Source organism: Arvicola amphibius, chromosome 14 (assembly GCF_903992535.2).
Source record: "Arvicola amphibius chromosome 14, mArvAmp1.2, whole genome shotgun sequence".
NCBI lineage: Eukaryota > Metazoa > Chordata > Mammalia > Rodentia > Cricetidae > Arvicola > Arvicola amphibius.
Genome location: NC_052060.1, coordinates 14,722,869 through 14,740,267, shown reverse-complemented (window position 1 = coordinate 14,740,267; position 17,399 = coordinate 14,722,869). Strand labels below are relative to the sequence as shown.

At 35.7% G+C, this 17,399-nt stretch overlaps 1 protein-coding gene across 2 annotated transcripts in view; it reads right to left on the bottom strand.

Moving 5' to 3' along the window:
• Nucleotides 1-3,051: 3,051 nt before the first annotated feature.
• Trim33 (tripartite motif containing 33) overlaps nt 3,052-17,399 on the bottom strand; it is a 98,325-nt gene continuing 83,977 nt past the window's right edge. Inside the window, exons 14-20 of one of the 2 annotated variants that reach the window (XM_038311081.2) lie at nt 15,921-16,077; nt 12,792-13,141; nt 11,391-11,514; nt 9,178-9,252; nt 6,532-6,684; nt 5,022-5,072; nt 3,052-4,942 (exon numbers count right to left, since the gene is read on the bottom strand). In XM_038311081.2, coding sequence (XP_038167009.1) covers nt 4,730-4,942; nt 5,022-5,072; nt 6,532-6,684; nt 9,178-9,252; nt 11,391-11,514; nt 12,792-13,141; nt 15,921-16,077 — 1,123 coding nt within the window. In that variant the 3' untranslated portion in view covers nt 3,052-4,729. The remainder of the gene's footprint in view (nt 4,943-5,021; nt 5,073-6,531; nt 6,685-9,177; nt 9,253-11,390; nt 11,515-12,791; nt 13,142-15,920; nt 16,078-17,399) is intronic. The other variant, XM_038311083.2, reaches the window with a different exon arrangement.

Here is a 17,399-nt window from a genome sequence, read left to right as displayed (position 1 = left end):
TTTAAGAATCATTCTGAAGGATAGTTAACTATGTGCAAAAATAGTAGTAATGAGGGGAGGACCAGTTTAAATACTGGAAGCAAGGAACTAGTAAGGCTGTGACTTGAATCCTTATGTGTGTGCATGTCTGCGTAGAAAAATTAACAGGCTTCCCACTGCACACACCTTGTGTTACAGGCTTACACCACTGCACACACCTTGTGTTACAGGCTTACATCCGTGTTCCACTGCACACACCTTGTGTTACAGGCTTACATCCGTGTTCCACTGCACACACCTGTGTTACAGGCTTACATCCGTGTTCCACTGCGCTCTGACACACAGTAAACGCCTCCATTTCTCAGGTCAGGAGCAGACATGCATTTCACTCTTAAGAATGAAATTTAGGCCACAACTGAATGGAGTATTGTGGCACTTAAGATCGTTTTGGTGCCTCCATTGGGATCTGTTGAATGTCACACAGTATCGTTTTCAGTTTTTAAGGAACACTAGAAAAGGGAGAACCTTGATTCTATACATTCTGTAGTTTTAACAAATATACCCAACTTACTTTTGAAGATAATTTAGTTTGTAGATACAATAAAAATATATAAAGGATCATGTAAGGAAACAGAAGTAACTAAGATGGGAGAGATGCACTTCTGACCAAGTAAAACATGCATTTAGCCAGTAAAGAAGCTGTTATACCCAAGAGTAAATGCTGACATTGGAAATGTCTATGTAAACTGTGGCATATAAATTTTTTTCCTTAAAAAAGTACCATCAATTTTTTTTACTCAAACAGCTACTTTTAAAAAAATATGCAACTTTCCCGAATTTTTTAAAATAAAATGCCACAATATATTGTCATTACTTCCAGCATACATTTAAATTTCTTAATTTGTTTTAAAAGATAGATTGGGTGATATGCATACAAACTTTCCTATAAAATCACCATTTAGGAGAGGGTTATGACATGCTATTAGGCAACAGACTCAAAGCAGCGTTATTGCTTTATCAAGGAAGCATTAACTGGAAGAAGTAAGTTAATCCAGGTCAGGTGTACAATCCAACTGCAATACATTTTGAAACTCTTAATAACCTTCAGCAGATAATTAGTAGAGGCAAAAAGGGTGTGTACGCTTGAATATTATGAGGACGTGTGTGGAGGTGTATACACTCATGTTGTGTGAGGGTACACATGCTAGGGTGCATGTGTGGGGAGCTGTGTAAGCTTGCAGGTTGTATATGAGGGTATATGTGGAGGTGTGTAGGGTGTGTGTGGCGGTCCTCACCTTCCACCTCCCATTTTGCTGTAGCAGCACTGGGCTTCCAGATGCACACTACTGTGGCCACCTCAATATAGGTGCTGGGGATGCAAACCCAGAACCTCATGCTTGGGGAACAAGTACTTTCCTCTTATCATCTCCCCAGCCCAAAGAAGCTGTTTTAATTCAGGGACTTAGCGTGTTTATTTTCTTAAATTTTTATTAAAATTACTTACTGATTCAACTAATGCTGGCTACAAGAAACGAGTTTTTGTACCTAATGTGCTATATGTGAATGAGGATGGGTACCAGATGTAAAGGCTAAGTGGGGGAGGCCTACAGCATCTACTCCCCATTTTGGATAGAGCAAACTGTTTAATTACATCGTGGTAATCCACAACCCAAGGACATAGTCGGAAGACCTCTGGATCTTACTAAAAATTACATGGCAGGATACCTGCTGAGGTAATTGATAAATCTGTAATTTGCACACTTTAAAGCATTGTCTTTGGATTAACTAAAAAATTCCAAAACCTATTTTAACAAAGAATGAGAACTGACTTCTAATAACCTAAAAATTCCAAGTAAGAAACAAAAGTGTGTGTGTGGGGGGGGGACACAACAAAAACTCACAACCTGTTGATTCCAAGGAGGGGAATTTCAGTAGGTGAGCTAATGTTTTAGCATAGCTCCACGGTAACCGTTTGATGTTTGTTCAGAGCAAGGTTGATAATCTAGGCACTCTGGAGCCCTTGCACACCACCCGTTATAAAGCAGTTCCTTCGCTCAGTCAAGCAGTGGAGTCAAGTACTGAGATAGGTGAGTTAAGCCAGTCAATGGGTTGAGAGACATTATTCTTAGTTCTCTCATGGGAAAAGTGACCCTAAATTCATCAAGAGCTTTGAAGGATTTAAAGGAATCAACGTGTGAACTCTTCTCCCTATCTGAGACAGAGGCTCTATCAAAGAATACAAACTGAGAGTTATGGCATCTGCACCTAAGACTTAAAAGACACTCTACATTTGTCTTTTAAAAATATAAACAGGGAAATATGAGATAATTTGAGCAAGAATTTAAGTTTTTATACTTTTAAGCCATACATATGTTGAAGCTAACCAGCCTGAAAACACAAGGAGTAGTGTGCAGAAGCGCTGGAAGAAAGCTCAAGTGAAGAGAGTTGTTGATAACAAATTAACTCCTCAGCAGTAGGGGTCTCTGCTAACAGAAATGGAAGCTTCTAAATGGATGGTCTTAAATTAAAACAAACAAGCAAAGGGAAAATAAAGCTCCCATGTAGCCTGAGAATGGCTTTCGTGGGGAACATTTGCTTAAAATCTGTGCCCACTTGAAAGAGTTTATTTATAACTTATTACTAAGAATTTTGTAAAGGATTAATATGAAAAGCAAATATAAAACCCCGGCTGAGAAGTGTCACAAAATAAAGTTAGGCCCTATTCCCCCACTTGCCAAAAATATGCCTAGATATACATCTACTTGCAAGTCAGAATCATGGATATCAAAGAAAAGAGAAAAATAGTTATAAATAAAACATCTTAAAAATAAATTTTCATCCCCTTCATAAAAAAACAGAACTTGAAACTTCAATAAAATAATAAATCAGTTTGGAGCATTTCTTTTTAAATGAAGCTTAATTTATAAGGAAAGAAAAGCTAGAAGGAAGCCAAGAGATGAAGCCAGTAGTATGATCAATATTGTTTAAGCGCAGTATGAGAAGGCCTAAATCATACTCCTCTTTACCCACATCCCTTGTTAAGAAAAGAAAAACCCAAAGGAATCTGTATAATAATTTCTTTAGAGCACTTTATTTGATTCAATGCACACTAAAAATATTCACTTCTTCGACAATTAAGTCAAATAGTTTTCTGAGTATGTCTACAGTCTGAACTGCTTAAACTGATTTTTTTAAAAGGCAAGTAATTTGCCACACATCTGCTGACACCTGAAACGCTTCTGATGTTGACTCTACTTTGGTCACTTTGTAATTCTACTGTGTCCATACAGAAGTAGGACTACAACTTTAATCCAACGGAGATGCGCACGCAGTCTAGAGCACACTTGATTTGAGCATCACAACGAAGAGGAGAAAATAAACCAGATCAAGTTGGTCTATCTGCTTCAGGTATTACTCCTGTCATCAGGTAGTAAACAAAGCTGGGTGTACTCCAACTACCATTCACATGGGGATTGGCTCGTTCTCAGGATTTACTTACAAGTATCTTCTAAGTCATTTAAAGCCCCCAGTCCATGCACATGTCCCACTTGGTGGACAGATGAGTAATCTAACCCCACCGGGTTTATTTCAATATTTTGATATTTCAATAATAAGCTGCTTCTGAAGATTTTTCTGAGAAGTCTGTTCTCTATTAAAATAAGATAGAACCTCAAAATATGAATGTGAACATTAGAAATAGACAGCATATATTACAAATCCATTCTTGATAGGAACATTAGTAAGAATACACATTAGCTTAAAAAACAGGCTCAGCAAATGTTGCTGATCTGCCAGAAGTCTGAGCTCACTATTTACAAATAAGACAAAGTGAAATACAGAAAATTGTACACATTTGGTAGCTGACAGATTTCTGTTTACCAATAGTGGTCTACTGGAAACTGGTACAAAGAAAGACTGGGTGAGAGTCAGTTGTCACCTTCTCAATCTAATTTACATGTACAGAAAATTTTGAAATAAATGTTCTGCCTTTTGAGGGAATAACTAACTGCATGATCAGATGATCTGAGCAGTACGTGTAACTGTTTAGAAGGGTTTTCTGGAAATGACTTCCATAAATCTGTATGATCCACTACTGAAGTTACCATATTTATTTCAGTGCACCACTGAAGCTGACTAGATGATCAATAGTTATGTTCCTAGACCCTATATCTAAGTAGAAAATAAAACTACGGTTGAGTTCTTTAAACCAATTTAAAAACTAAGGCCCAATAGATCAAAATGAGAGAAAATACAGTGGCATGATTCAAAGCATCTTTAGTGACATTCAAGTGGAATATGATCTACTCGATTTTTAACCAGAAAACAACCCATTTGTGTCTGTGTAGGAGGAGACTTATAAGTTGTTTGAGTAACTGTGTGCTCTAGCAGAGACACAATGATGCAACAGGAGCCTCGCCTGACTCAGCATCCTGCACCAATTAACACACATGATCATTTAAGTTTCTAACAGAGAACCATCTTCATTTGTAACAAATCCTCAAACTCTTTCATGTCTCACTTTACTCTTACTTAAAAGTTGCAGCACTCGCTCCCCATTTCTTGACAAGAATGCTTTCTGTGTCCGTTGTTTCAATCTAATACTGTATGAGCTACCAGCTTCTTTAAGGAAGTACCCACTGTACACAGGATATCCCAGTAACACTTAAATAAAAGGGTGTTTTGTTTTGTTTTGTTTCCTTCTTCTGTTATTTCTTTCTTTTAAAAAACAACTGATTAAGTCCACGTCATTTTATTTTATATGCACCGGTCTCTCATCTGACTTTAGGCGTTTTCTGCGAGGTTGTATAAAGTCTTCATCAGAGTCTTCCGTTACTTCACCATCATCCTCTTCCTGCTCAAACTCTGGCAAAGGAGCGAAGGTCCTGTCTGAGTAGATCTCTGAGAGTTTATCTTCAAAGTACAATGCAACTGCTTTCCCTGCCTGAGCTACTTCTGAATCAGCCTGCAAGCAAAAGACAGGAATAGTCACCTACTGATAATGCATATTCCTTCACCAAGTTTGCATGGTCTGAAAAGCTTACCTTCAAATTAATCTCTTGTGTGTCTGCATAAACTTGAACAACTTTCATCATCTAAAAAGGATACCAGAGTCAAAAAAAAAAAAGGGAAATTATAATCCTTTCTAAAGTTAAGAAACTGTATAGGATTGGTGACGAAAGTCAGCCATACTAGGGAGAACAAATTGCTAAAACCAGGTTAAGTTCTACCTAAAACTCTATAGAACATGGAAACACTTTCTTTACAAAATTGTTAATAAAGTTACTTTGAAACCTCAATAACAATTTCATTCCAAATTATTGAGGTCAATTTTAGTAGGAACTGATCTGAAGACATAATCTACTTATTTGCGAAAGTATTTGCAAAACAAATATTAAAAGAAATGCTATTTTTAAAACAGCCAAACTTTCCACAAGATAATCAGAATTTTATCTTTATGGCAATACATTATCACAAATTATTTTTTTTGTTTTGAGACAGGGTCTCACTACACAGCCCTGGCTGTCCTGGAACTACTCTCTGTATAGGCCAGGTTGGCTTCGAGCTAGCAAAGATCAGCCTGCCTCTGCCTCCCCAAGTGCTAGAATTATGGTGTGTGCCACCATGCCTGGCCTACAAATTAACTCTTAATAAAATAAGCAGAATGTGTCTTTTTGTCAATGATAGTATATAATAATATATCCATTTGAAAATAATCTATTTTTTAAAAAAAAACAATCTAGATTTTATAGCTTGTAATATGAAGTAAGATTTTACTGATTTGTTCTGAGGCAAAAATCATAGGGACTTTGGCTTGAGTATTAAGGCACCTCCTGGATACCTCTAGAGACAGCTGTCAGTAGAACTGGATTTTCATCTAAGACCATTTTCTTCTCCTATAATGAAAATCCTCTATAACAATAACAAACTTGACTTTATTCCAAAGAAAACAAAAAGTATGCCCTTGACTGAGATTATCTGTTACATTTTTGTTCTTAAGGTATGGGTAATATATCTTTAGCCTCCAAGAAATAGATAAAGTTAACGAAAGTCTCACTGTAGAAAACAAACCCTCATGATTACATATTGGGGCTATTATTCAATGGGTATTCAGTTTAGTCTTAACAGTCTGTTTATGTGGCCAGTGATGGAACTAAACATGGGCACTGTTAGGTTTCCCATAAGTGCCCCAAATGTGGGCATACATAATCATATCCCACCAAATTACTTCAGACTACTTGCTATATTCAACCAAAATTCCCTTAGGAAAGGATATTCAAGAACACTCTTAGTGTCTCATATTTAAGAATACACTCCAAATTATAAATAATAAACTTTCTTCTCTGGAGCGGAAAATAAAATCAAATTTCACTTTTATAGAATGAAGCTTTGTTTTTTATAAAGTAAAAAAAAAGTAAAAAGAAACAAAAACAAACAAGAAACAAAAACAAAACAGGATATTCTTTCATCAGGGAAAAAACCCAAAAAACAACTAACCAGGCAAAGGAAAACTAACAAGCCAATAAATACTCTGTAAGTTAGAAGCTAACATACTTCATTAAACCTTGCACAGTTCTTGAAGATCAAACGGACATCAGCCACAAAATCATCTGGGATTTGGTAGTGCTGGGAATGTTTTTTCTGAAGCTTCTTTTTCACCGTCGATAAATCCATTGGTTTCTTTATAATTTTATAGTAGTTTGGTATCTATAAAATAAATCATGGCAGGTCAGAATTCTCCCGAAATATCGAACTATTTAATTTGAAAATGTACAGCATATTGATTATATTTGAGGTACAGCAAATATATTTCAAGTTTTCTGCCCAATCGTATCTTGAACACCAAATCTTACTGCAAAATATGTGCTGGTTTCCATGGCTACTATAAGTTCCAAAGGTCCTATCATTAATAAGTATGAATGAGACAAAGCAACCAACAGAAATTGCCTCCTTCAAAACTTAGTCATATCTAGCTCATATGGTACTTATTTAAAATTTTTAAAGGAGAAAGAAAAAATTTTTAAAGTATATTAATGTTATGGTTAGAGCACAGTGTTGCAGAAGACATCCTCACCTCACAAAGAATATCAGAAACACTGAAGGAAGGTTTGCATTTAGTGTTCTGATTTCACCTTTGGTCACAAGTTTTCTACCAATGAGATACAAGTGTACACAGTAAGGCTGCTTTAGGGTTTCGGCTACTGTTTTGAGACAGTCTACTATGCAGTTAGTTCATGCTGGCCTCAAATTGAAGATCCTCTGCCCTCAGTCTCCGGAGCATCTACCACATTGGTAGCAGTACCATACTGAGCTAAAAGCTATCTGAATACGCCATGAAAAGACTAGAGAATTATTTTCTATTGTGAAATCCCTGAACTTAAAATACAAGTGCATATAGCACATTTTTCTACTACTAAGGCAGTGACAATCTCTAGCCTGTTTTCTAAATTGTAGTATTTTAAAGTCTTTCTTCCAAGTCTCCAGTAGAATCAATAAAAAAACCACTAACATGCTAAGTTTTGTAGGTGTCTTTTCTCAATCTTAACTATTTGCATCAAGAGGACTTTCAAATGGCAAAGTCACTGCGAAAAATTCATCCACACACTTTTATTCAACTAACATTTATACATTTATTTTCTTTATGAGCAACACTGGAACATAGCAGACACAGACTCAAATAAAATTAGTATTTCTACTATATAATTAGAAACAAAAGGCAGAAAATTGTGTTTTGGGTTATAAAGTTAGCTGACATGGAATGTGGTAGTTCACACTTGTAATCCTAGCTCTCTAGAGTTAGAGGCAGGATCCTATAGAGAAAAGAAAAAGAGAAGAGGAGAAGAGGAAGGACCTAAAAGAATAACCTGTCTGCCCCCGGCTCAATGTTCTTCTCATCAAAATTATTTCCCTTATGTCAACCTTAAAAAGGAGAATGTAGAAATAAAAAAGTTTCTATCAGAGCAACATACACACAATGTTTTTTATTTTTATTTTTGTTGTTTTAAAAGACAGGGTAAAGTGTCTTGCATAAGGCCAGACTAGCCTCAAAACTGCTATGTTCCTACCCTTGGGTAGTACTAGCTACCCAAGCACTAGCTACAAATAAACCCATCTAACAAACTGTAATCTTAACAAATGAATCTTATATCCATTTAGCTCTTATAAGGTTCTAATTTTCCAATGAGGACATAGCTCAGTAGTGGAAAATTTGCCTGATAAGAAGTGCAGATTCAATTTCCCAAACCAATACACATACATATTAATTAAACAATATACCCTTAGCAATGTTATATACTATTTATATACACATTTTATACTGATTGTTTTATATAATCTTCTAAATATTTCAATAAGGTTAAGAATAGTGGCACACATCTTTAATCCCAGCACTCCAGAGGCAGAGGCCAGTGAATCTCATATACATAATTTTTTTAAATTGTAAAAACAGTATTTTAGGAGCTGGAGAGATGGCTCAGTAGTTAAGAACACTGGTTAGTCTTCCAGAGGACCTGAGTTCCATTCCCAGGAACACAACAGCTCACAACTGTTGATAACTACAGTCCTAAGGGGGATCCAGTGCCCTCTTCTGGTTTCCCCAAGCACCAGGCATGCACATACTGCACAAATATCCATGCAGACAAAACATCCATATCCATAAAAATAAGTAACAGAATAATATTTTTTAAAAATTTTTAAAATATTTGTTTTATTTTTTAAAAAGGTGTTTACAAAGCATTTAATCCCAACAGTGGAAGAGGGGGGCAGCGAAAGACCTCTAAAAATTCCAGGACAGCCGGTTTCAATGTCCCCCATTTCCTCAGCCACCCCATAAAAGGAAAAAGGTGATTAGAGTCTAGAATGAGAGACAAGGAAAGAAAAGAAGACATTGCCCAAAGAACAGAAAACTTCAGTTAGGCTGATGTAAAAGTTCTATTGATCTACTGCCTGACTTACAGGTAAATCATATTAATGATCGATGGGTGTGTTAGTTTGATTATCTCTTTCGATTTGTATAGATGAAAACATCATATTATGACCTACAAATATAAATAACAACTGAGTTCTAAAAGTTGGAGAAGTTATCAGAAGCTATTGAGTCACAGAGTAGTTAAGCAACTTACTGAAGAAGATCTGTCTAAGCCACAGCCCATACTCTGTGTTAGATTTCTTTACCAGGATAATACTAAGCATGCAACTCACCGAAACAGGAACAGGCTCTTGGAATTCAATACTTAATTCATGACAATAGAGGTAAAGCAGGAGACGTTCACATTTCTGATCCACAAAAGAAAAAAAGAGAAAATTTTTTTGGGAGGGGGGGCGTCTGGCAAGATATTTTGGAGAATATAGCTACAAAGTATTATTACAACAAACTGAACAGTGCCTTCTATATAATAGATCACAAAAAATAATTTTGCTTTCCATTAAATTTTGAAACTATGTTCTATTCTACTTTAATTAAGTATATCCTTAAGAGAACTAAGGCAATTTATCTATTATTCATATTTACAGAAATGAGTCATAAAAACAACTTACAGTAAATGAGTAAAAAAATTTTCACCATTGGTACCTCGTGCAATTCTCTAAGGCAGGCAAAAACCAGTATTCCTGTTTGTCAAAGATTCCACTCAGTTCAAAATGAACAAAAACTCTCTTCAATCCAATTTTAAAACATCTCCTCTTTTCATTCATTTTTTTTATCCTTTTTGAGAAACAGTTTTACTATGTAGCTCTGGCTGGTTTAGAACTTCTATGTAGACCAGACTTGACCTAAAATTTGTGACCACTCTCTTACCTCTGCTGACTTACAAGATTTATAAGACAAACTATTATACTAAAATGTGTTATATTAGTAGTTTTATACTTACTTAAACTTTGTCTAGCATTAGTTTCTATATTCCAAACACATTCCTTCTCTTCACAGAGGATTTTATAAGTATTAGATATTCAAGTATTAGATTAGAGCCAAATTTAATTGTGATGACCACAGAGGTATTTGGTCACTAGAAATCAGGCTGAGAGGAGATCAGCAAAAATCTGAATGAAAGACTTTGAGTTTCATTTTTAACATGGGAAGCTATTAAAGAATAATAAAACAATGAAGTGATAAATTTACTTTTTTTTTTTTAAAAAAAAAGAAAAAGAACATTACTTAAATACAGAAAAACAGATTAAAAGGGCAAGAGAAGAAACAAGGAAATTATCACAACAGTCCACTGAGACAGGAACTCTCTCTCTCTTCAGTCTGAAGATTTCAGAGGTAATACCTCTCTGGTGGCTAACTGCTTTGCTTCTCTGATCTTTCAGCTTGAACCCCAATATCTGTCTCTGGGTTTTTATTATTCATGCTATATCCATTCCCCAACAAAAAGGTGAAATATAGTGGTATTTTGTTTATGATCTAACAAATAAAGCTTGCCTGAAGATCAGAGTAAAAAGCTGGTCTACTAGTCAGCCATACAGGCCATGCAGTGGTGGCACACACCTTTAATCCCAGCAGCCACACTACATTCATAGAGGCCAGGCAGTATAGTGCATGCTTTTAATAACAGCACTAGAGAAGAATATAAGACGGGATGAGACAGGAACTGTCTCTCTTCAGTCTGAAGAGTTAGCAGAGAAAAAAGCTTTTTAGTGGTTGGCTGCTTTGCTTCTCTCAACTTTTAGCTTGAACCCCAACATCTGTCTCTTTGGTTTTTATTATCTGTGCTACACTCCACATAAGAAATGGGGCTGGAGAGATGGCTCAGCAGTTAAGAGCACTGCCTACTCTTCCAAAGGTCCTGAGTTTAATTCCCAGCAACCACATGGTGGCTCATAACCATCTTTAGTGAGGTCTTGTCCCCTCTTCTGGCCTCCAGGCATACACACAGACAGAATATTGTATACATAATAAATAAATATTTTTTAAAAAAGAAATTATGAATGCGTTAGGATGGTAATAGTGGGGAGCTAAAGCAAAATGGCATTATAATCACGTTTGACTTTTTATCTCATAGGTTTCGGGTCCCAACAATAGAGGTAAACAGTATTCCCAGTCTTTAGTGACTGGAAACACCGAGAAAGGAATTATTCGCCTGGCATTTGCTATCATTTTGGAGGGAGAGGATCAGAAATCAGGATCTTAGTTGAAGTATACTAAGTGTGAAGTCTGATCTGATGGTATAAACCTGTAACCTGAGCACTCACAAAGGAGAGCTACTGCAAATTCAAGCCAAGCCAGGGCAGTATAGTCACAGACTGCTACCTTAAAAAAAAAAATCTTGGTACACCAAATGATACAAAACGTACCAGGTAATGTGCAAAATACCCAAGGGTAGGGATTGTACACTGCATGGGTGAGAGAGGGAGCACCTACATACATAGGCTAGCAACCACAAAATCACTATTAACAAGTCAGCTTCGACACTTACCCTTTGGTCCACGGGGCTTAAGCCCTGTGCAGTTTTCCCCTTCTTACTGTGTTGCATATTATCACAATCGTATTCAACTTCTGGCTTCCCAATATCTCTGCAAAATGTGCATATCCAGTCCCCACTGCACAAGGAAAAAGGTAATTACTCCACAAATCACAACAAAGTCTATTCTGGAGAAGACAAGTCCTTAGCTGTAAGTCTCTAGTTACCCTAATTTCCAATTTTGTAGAGAAAATAAGTTTACGAATTTGTTAAATCTCTTAACTTGTACAATAAATTCTCCAAAAACTTCTCCCAATGACACATCAAGTCATTTCCTTCTGGAAATCTAGAAAATTAAACATTAAACACTAGTCTGTTCATGTCACAAAGTCAACGATCAGTTCCTACATAGAAATACCTGGTAGTTCTAATTCTGTGACAGAAATTCTGGGCTAGTCATTTACTTTCTTGCAAGCACAAGGACCTAGTTGGCACCTGTAACTCCCATCACAGGGAGACAGGGATGGAGGAACCCTGGAGCATACTGGCTAGCAAGCCTAGCTTTTTGAGTAGGTCAAGTAGCCAAGAAGAAACAACACCCAAAGCTGTCCTCTGGCCTATACATGCACCTCCCCATACAACGGGCATACATACAAAGAAACCGTATAGAGTATGTGCTTTAAAATATTCTAAATACACATAAATATACTGTAAATTAATACACTATAAGTAATATAGTATATTAAACACACAGAGATAACAGTCTTTTTCAGAGCCACTCAAAAACCTGGATATACAAACACATACAGGTAAGCACAAACATATATATTCCAGTAACTTTTAACTCAGATAAAGTATAGTTTTAAAATCAGCCTGATGATTAGTTCAATTTCCCAGAACCCATATAGTGGAAAGACTGACTTCTATAAGTTGTTCTCTGACCCCCATACATGTTTCACAACATTCGTGTACACGTGTGTATGCATGTGTGTACAGACAGACATACACATAAATATGTAATAATTTTTAAAAACCATCTTCTTTATTAGATCATTAGCAAATCACACCTGATAAAATTAGGTATGTAATACAACAAAAAACAAAACAAAAAAAACAAAACCAAGAACAACCGAAAGCTATCCTGGCACTGTTTAGCTACTTTCCTTTTCCCATTTAGAGGCTGAGACTGAACCCAGGGGTCTTATGTATGCTAGGCATGTGCTCCACCACTGGGCTACATCCTCTCAGCCTCATCATCTGCTGGTTTTTGCAGTGAAAAAGTGCGATCTTAAAAATGGTTTTTTTTTTTTGTTGTTGTTGTTTTTTGTTTTTTTTTTGAGAAAAGCCTGAACAACTTTCTGCTAGACTTTTAAATCTGAGAATAACAGGGTTACAAATCAGTTCTTCCCCTGGTACCTTGGAAAGCTGAGAAGGGTTGGAACATGACAAGTAAGATGAAAGACCTTCGGACATTTTTCACAGCATAACAGATCCCCTCCATTCTGGCAGACCGCACACCAGTCTTCATTCGGGTCATCTTCTTTGCTATTGCCATCTCCTCCAATCCTTGCCGACCTGTGCATGAGGTTCCGCACTGGAGACTTTCCATTGACCAGGCTACTGAGTCCCGACTGTCTGCAGCTTTCATTCGTATCTGTAGGTTCTGTTTTCACGTGGTTCTCCAGGCCTGCTAATGTGTCCAGCTCACTCTCTAGATGTAGGTTAGTTGGAAGAGGTGGTGTCAAACTACTCTCAGGACTGCTCAACTACGAGAAAACAAAGACAAATATTTTTAGAAAATCATTTAATCCTTACTTGTAATATAGCATGTATGTATATGCATTAAGGTTAAATTAAAATATATACATAAAAATTATTCCGGAAATCACATTAGTGAAACAAAAGAATATAAAAAAATTGTTGGCATATGCTAACATGATTTTTCAGGGTTTGGTCCCTCTAATATTGGTTCACTCAGATAATTTGGGAATTTAACCATTATACACAGTGATTGAGAAATTAACTACCAATCATACTTTTCTTACAGAGAGCTCATTACAATTTACTAATCAAAATCAGTTATATAGCATTTGAGAAGTATTTTATACGTTCTTTTGGCACACATATTATTCAATTAATGCAAGATTATGGCAATGTAAAATAGATCTTTTACCAGACCACCCTCTTCAGTGGGGGCACTTTCTTTTTATTCCTTTCTTAAATTATAAATGCTCGGCCAATAGCTCAGGGTTATTACTAACTAGCTCTTACAACTTAAATTAACCCATTTCTATTAATTTATGTCATGTGACTCATGGCTTTACCTATCCTCCCTCTGCATCTCCTGGTGACATTCCCAACTTGACCCTCGTTCCCAGCATTCTCTCTGCTCCAAAAATCCTACCTAACTACTAGCCAATCAGCTTTTTAATAATATTGAGACCAATACATATTTACACTGTACAAAGATTGTTCCAAATCATCTCTAAATTTATTAAGCTATTATCATAGTGTATATATATATTTTTTCCCACAAAAAGAAAAAAAAACAGTAAAAGAAATGAAATAATAAAGATGAGACAATAAATAAAACATGTAAAATATGTAATGGTTATAGTAACAATTAATAGCTATCTTCTCAAAAATGTAAAAAAAAATTTCAGTTAGATTAAGCAAAACAGAGTAGATTCAAATAAAATCAAAGTTATAAAGGGAGACATTGCCATTATCACAGAAATTTGAAGGCCTATTTGTCCAATCTGGTAACCTAGAATAAATGCCTATTTCTTGGGCAGATAAACTACAATAAGACTGAATCATAAAGTAATAGAGATCAGAAAGAATGAATGACAAAAATAGGCATTTGAATAAGCAATAAAATGTTAAAAAAAAAAAAAAAAAAAAAGCCTGGCACCAGATGGCTCCACTATGTGGTTCAAGTGAACAAATACAGATATAATACTAATTATGCTCAAGTTATCAAAAAGTAGAAAAGGAAATGATCTTTCAAACACTCTCAAAATGACAGCATAACCCTGACAACAAAACTCAACAAAAGGAGGGAAACCATGGTGAGTATAAAGATTGTCCAATATACAACTCAATAAACAGGATACTCCCTGCTAAAGTAACCAACATAAAGTCCATATGTTCACTTTTAAAACATTAAAAAAAATAAAGTTCAATATCCCATGATGAATGGAAAGGAGTGAGCAAGTTAAGTATAGCAGAAACGCATTCCAACAAAACAAAAGAAATTCATGATAATCTAATAAGCTGTATGTTTCATGGGGAAAAGCTAAAAGCTTGCTCCTAGAAGAGAAAAAATAAAGAGATGTTCACTTCAACTACCTTAAGTCATCATACTTCTGGAATTCTTAGCCATGACAATCAGACAAAAGACACGCAAAGTGGAATAGAATTCATAATGTCACTATTTACAGGTGACATGATCTTATATATAGAAAATTTCCCAGACTCTATCAAAATATTCAGAATTAATAAAAATTATAGAACATCTGAAAAGTAGTAAAAAATATCACTATCTGCCATAAGGAACTCTCTGAAGTAGAAATCAACGACTATATGGCTATGTGACCTAGCAATCATATTCATATTTCAAGGAAGCATCTGCACGGCCATACACACGTTATCATACTCACAGTGGCTAAGAATCAGAGAACAACTCTACACGTGAACTGGTGGCTGAGTGGATGAAAGTAACACGCATCTGTACAATGGAATAAAACCCTGGCCATATGACAGCAGGATGGAGGTGAGTGAACAGAGACAGTCGCTTACATGTGGAATAAAGGGAAAGTCCATGTCATGGAAAAGAATGCTGGTCACCTTAAGTTAAGGACAATAACATGCGGAAAATCTAGGAAGTTTTATCAGTGAGTATTAATGTATCATTTGGGAACTTTCTAAACTAAGAGTTTTAGATGAGAAGATGATGACATTGATATAGGCATCCAACTAAGGTTGTAGCTTTTTAATCCATACATCACACTGAACATAATAATACATTGAGATTCCTATGTGTCAATAACACAGAAAAGTAAAAAGCCTGGGCAAGAAGAATAATAAAGCGTGAAATAAATGAAGATAGGTTTGAACTTTCCTCCACTGTTTTTTTAATATATAAACAATTTCATCTAAGAAACTCTAGAATGGTTAGTATGAGACAAAAAGAAAATCTATCACAAAGACTTTGATCAACAATCTTTTAAATAAACTATCTTAGTGCTGAGCTCCTAGGTTACAGACCACAGTTAAGGTTCTCTTGTGGCCTTAAGATCCTATGTGTACAAGGAGAACATTATTAGAACATAATATAGCATCACGGCATTGGCACAAATAAACTTCAAGATAATATCAAGTGATAGTTAATGCAATCAAGTCTTTTCTGATTAATTATAGCTGACTCTTAAGAGCAGAAAGAAAAAAGGAGATGCTTACCTTGTGTCAGACATAAGAATTTAAAGACAAACGGAAGATAAGCAATGTGACCTCCCACGTCCTCTAAGAGCCTGGGGAGCTTACCATACAGGCGCTCCTCCTGCCATCCTCGGTCTTCTCTTGTTTCACAGCTCCCGAAAAGCTGCAGACCTCTTCTTCAGTTCCAGGTTCTTGCTTGACCTTCACCTGATCAGATTTGAAACTATGACTTTTCTCAGCAGTTCTTCCTGAAGATCCACAGCTAACAAGAAACAAAAGCCACATTTGATCGTAAAGCATAAATAAAATGAAAAAACTATTATTAAAGATAGTAGACAATTACCTCAAAAAGGAATTGTAACAGACATAAGCCCAGACCTTAAAAGTACATTTCATGATCCAAAATCCATTTAAGGATCCTAGTAAGTGATTACATTTCCATGCCACTACAAGTTGAGTATCCATATCTAAAACACCTAAGATTAGAGTTTTGAGACGTTTTCCTATTCTGAAATATTTACAAATCCAGAGTGGGAAGACCTGGGATATGACTCAAGTATAAATATGAAATCTATTTATGTTTCTTACATATACAACCTGAGAGTAGTTTCATACAATATTTTAAGTACACTCAGCAACTTGATTGCAACCTATTGTAATGTGAGATTAGCTATAGAATTTTCCACTTAGACCATCAAGCTAGTGCTTGCATTTTGAGAATATTTCAAATTCCGTGTTAGGGATGCTCAACCTGTAGCATAAAACATCAATGATTGTGTCTCTTTATAGAAACAGTTCCAACACTAGCATCTCAAGCATCTAAAGAATACAACATCAGCACAAGCGGTAAAGAAAGCCCCACAAAGAGAGATTATTTCAGATTTTTGGGGATGACTGGAAGAACAGAACAATAAATAGCAAACAACCTGGTACAAACTTATTAGAATCAGTATGAATGAAAGTGGAGAGTATAGATATGTGGTTAAAGGTTTTACATAAAGCACAAACAACAAAAACAATTCACCACTGAGCAAAGTAAATAAGACTAGTATAGCTAGTGGCTGTAGAGATGGTTCAGTAGTTAACAAACTGGCTTCTCTTCCAGAGGACCAGGTTCAATTCGCAGCAGCCACAACTGTCTATAACTCCAATCCCAAGTAATCCAATACCTTCAAACAGATATACGTGCAAGCAAAACATCAATGCACATAAAATTAAATTAAATTAAAAAAAAAAGACTAGTGTAGCTACTCAGAAAGAAGTTTTCACCGTTTATCTTTCTTCTGAAAGCACTGGTTATTTAAAGTACTAAAAAGTCAACCAAGTAGTTTAATAGGAACAGCTTTCAGAATAGATGCACATATAAAATCCCAATTCTCTAATATCTTAGTTAAAACTTCATATTGTGTTAAATTCAACAAAGTACAAAATAGTGAAAAGAATGTATGCATTGTTTAATCTTAAAAACCTATTTCTTAGCTCTATTCAAAGGCTGAAGAAAAAAATGAACAGTTTAGAAGTAATGAATGCTCTTGATACCCAGAAAAGCATTAAAAGTGTGCTGGAATAAGTAAATTCATAAAA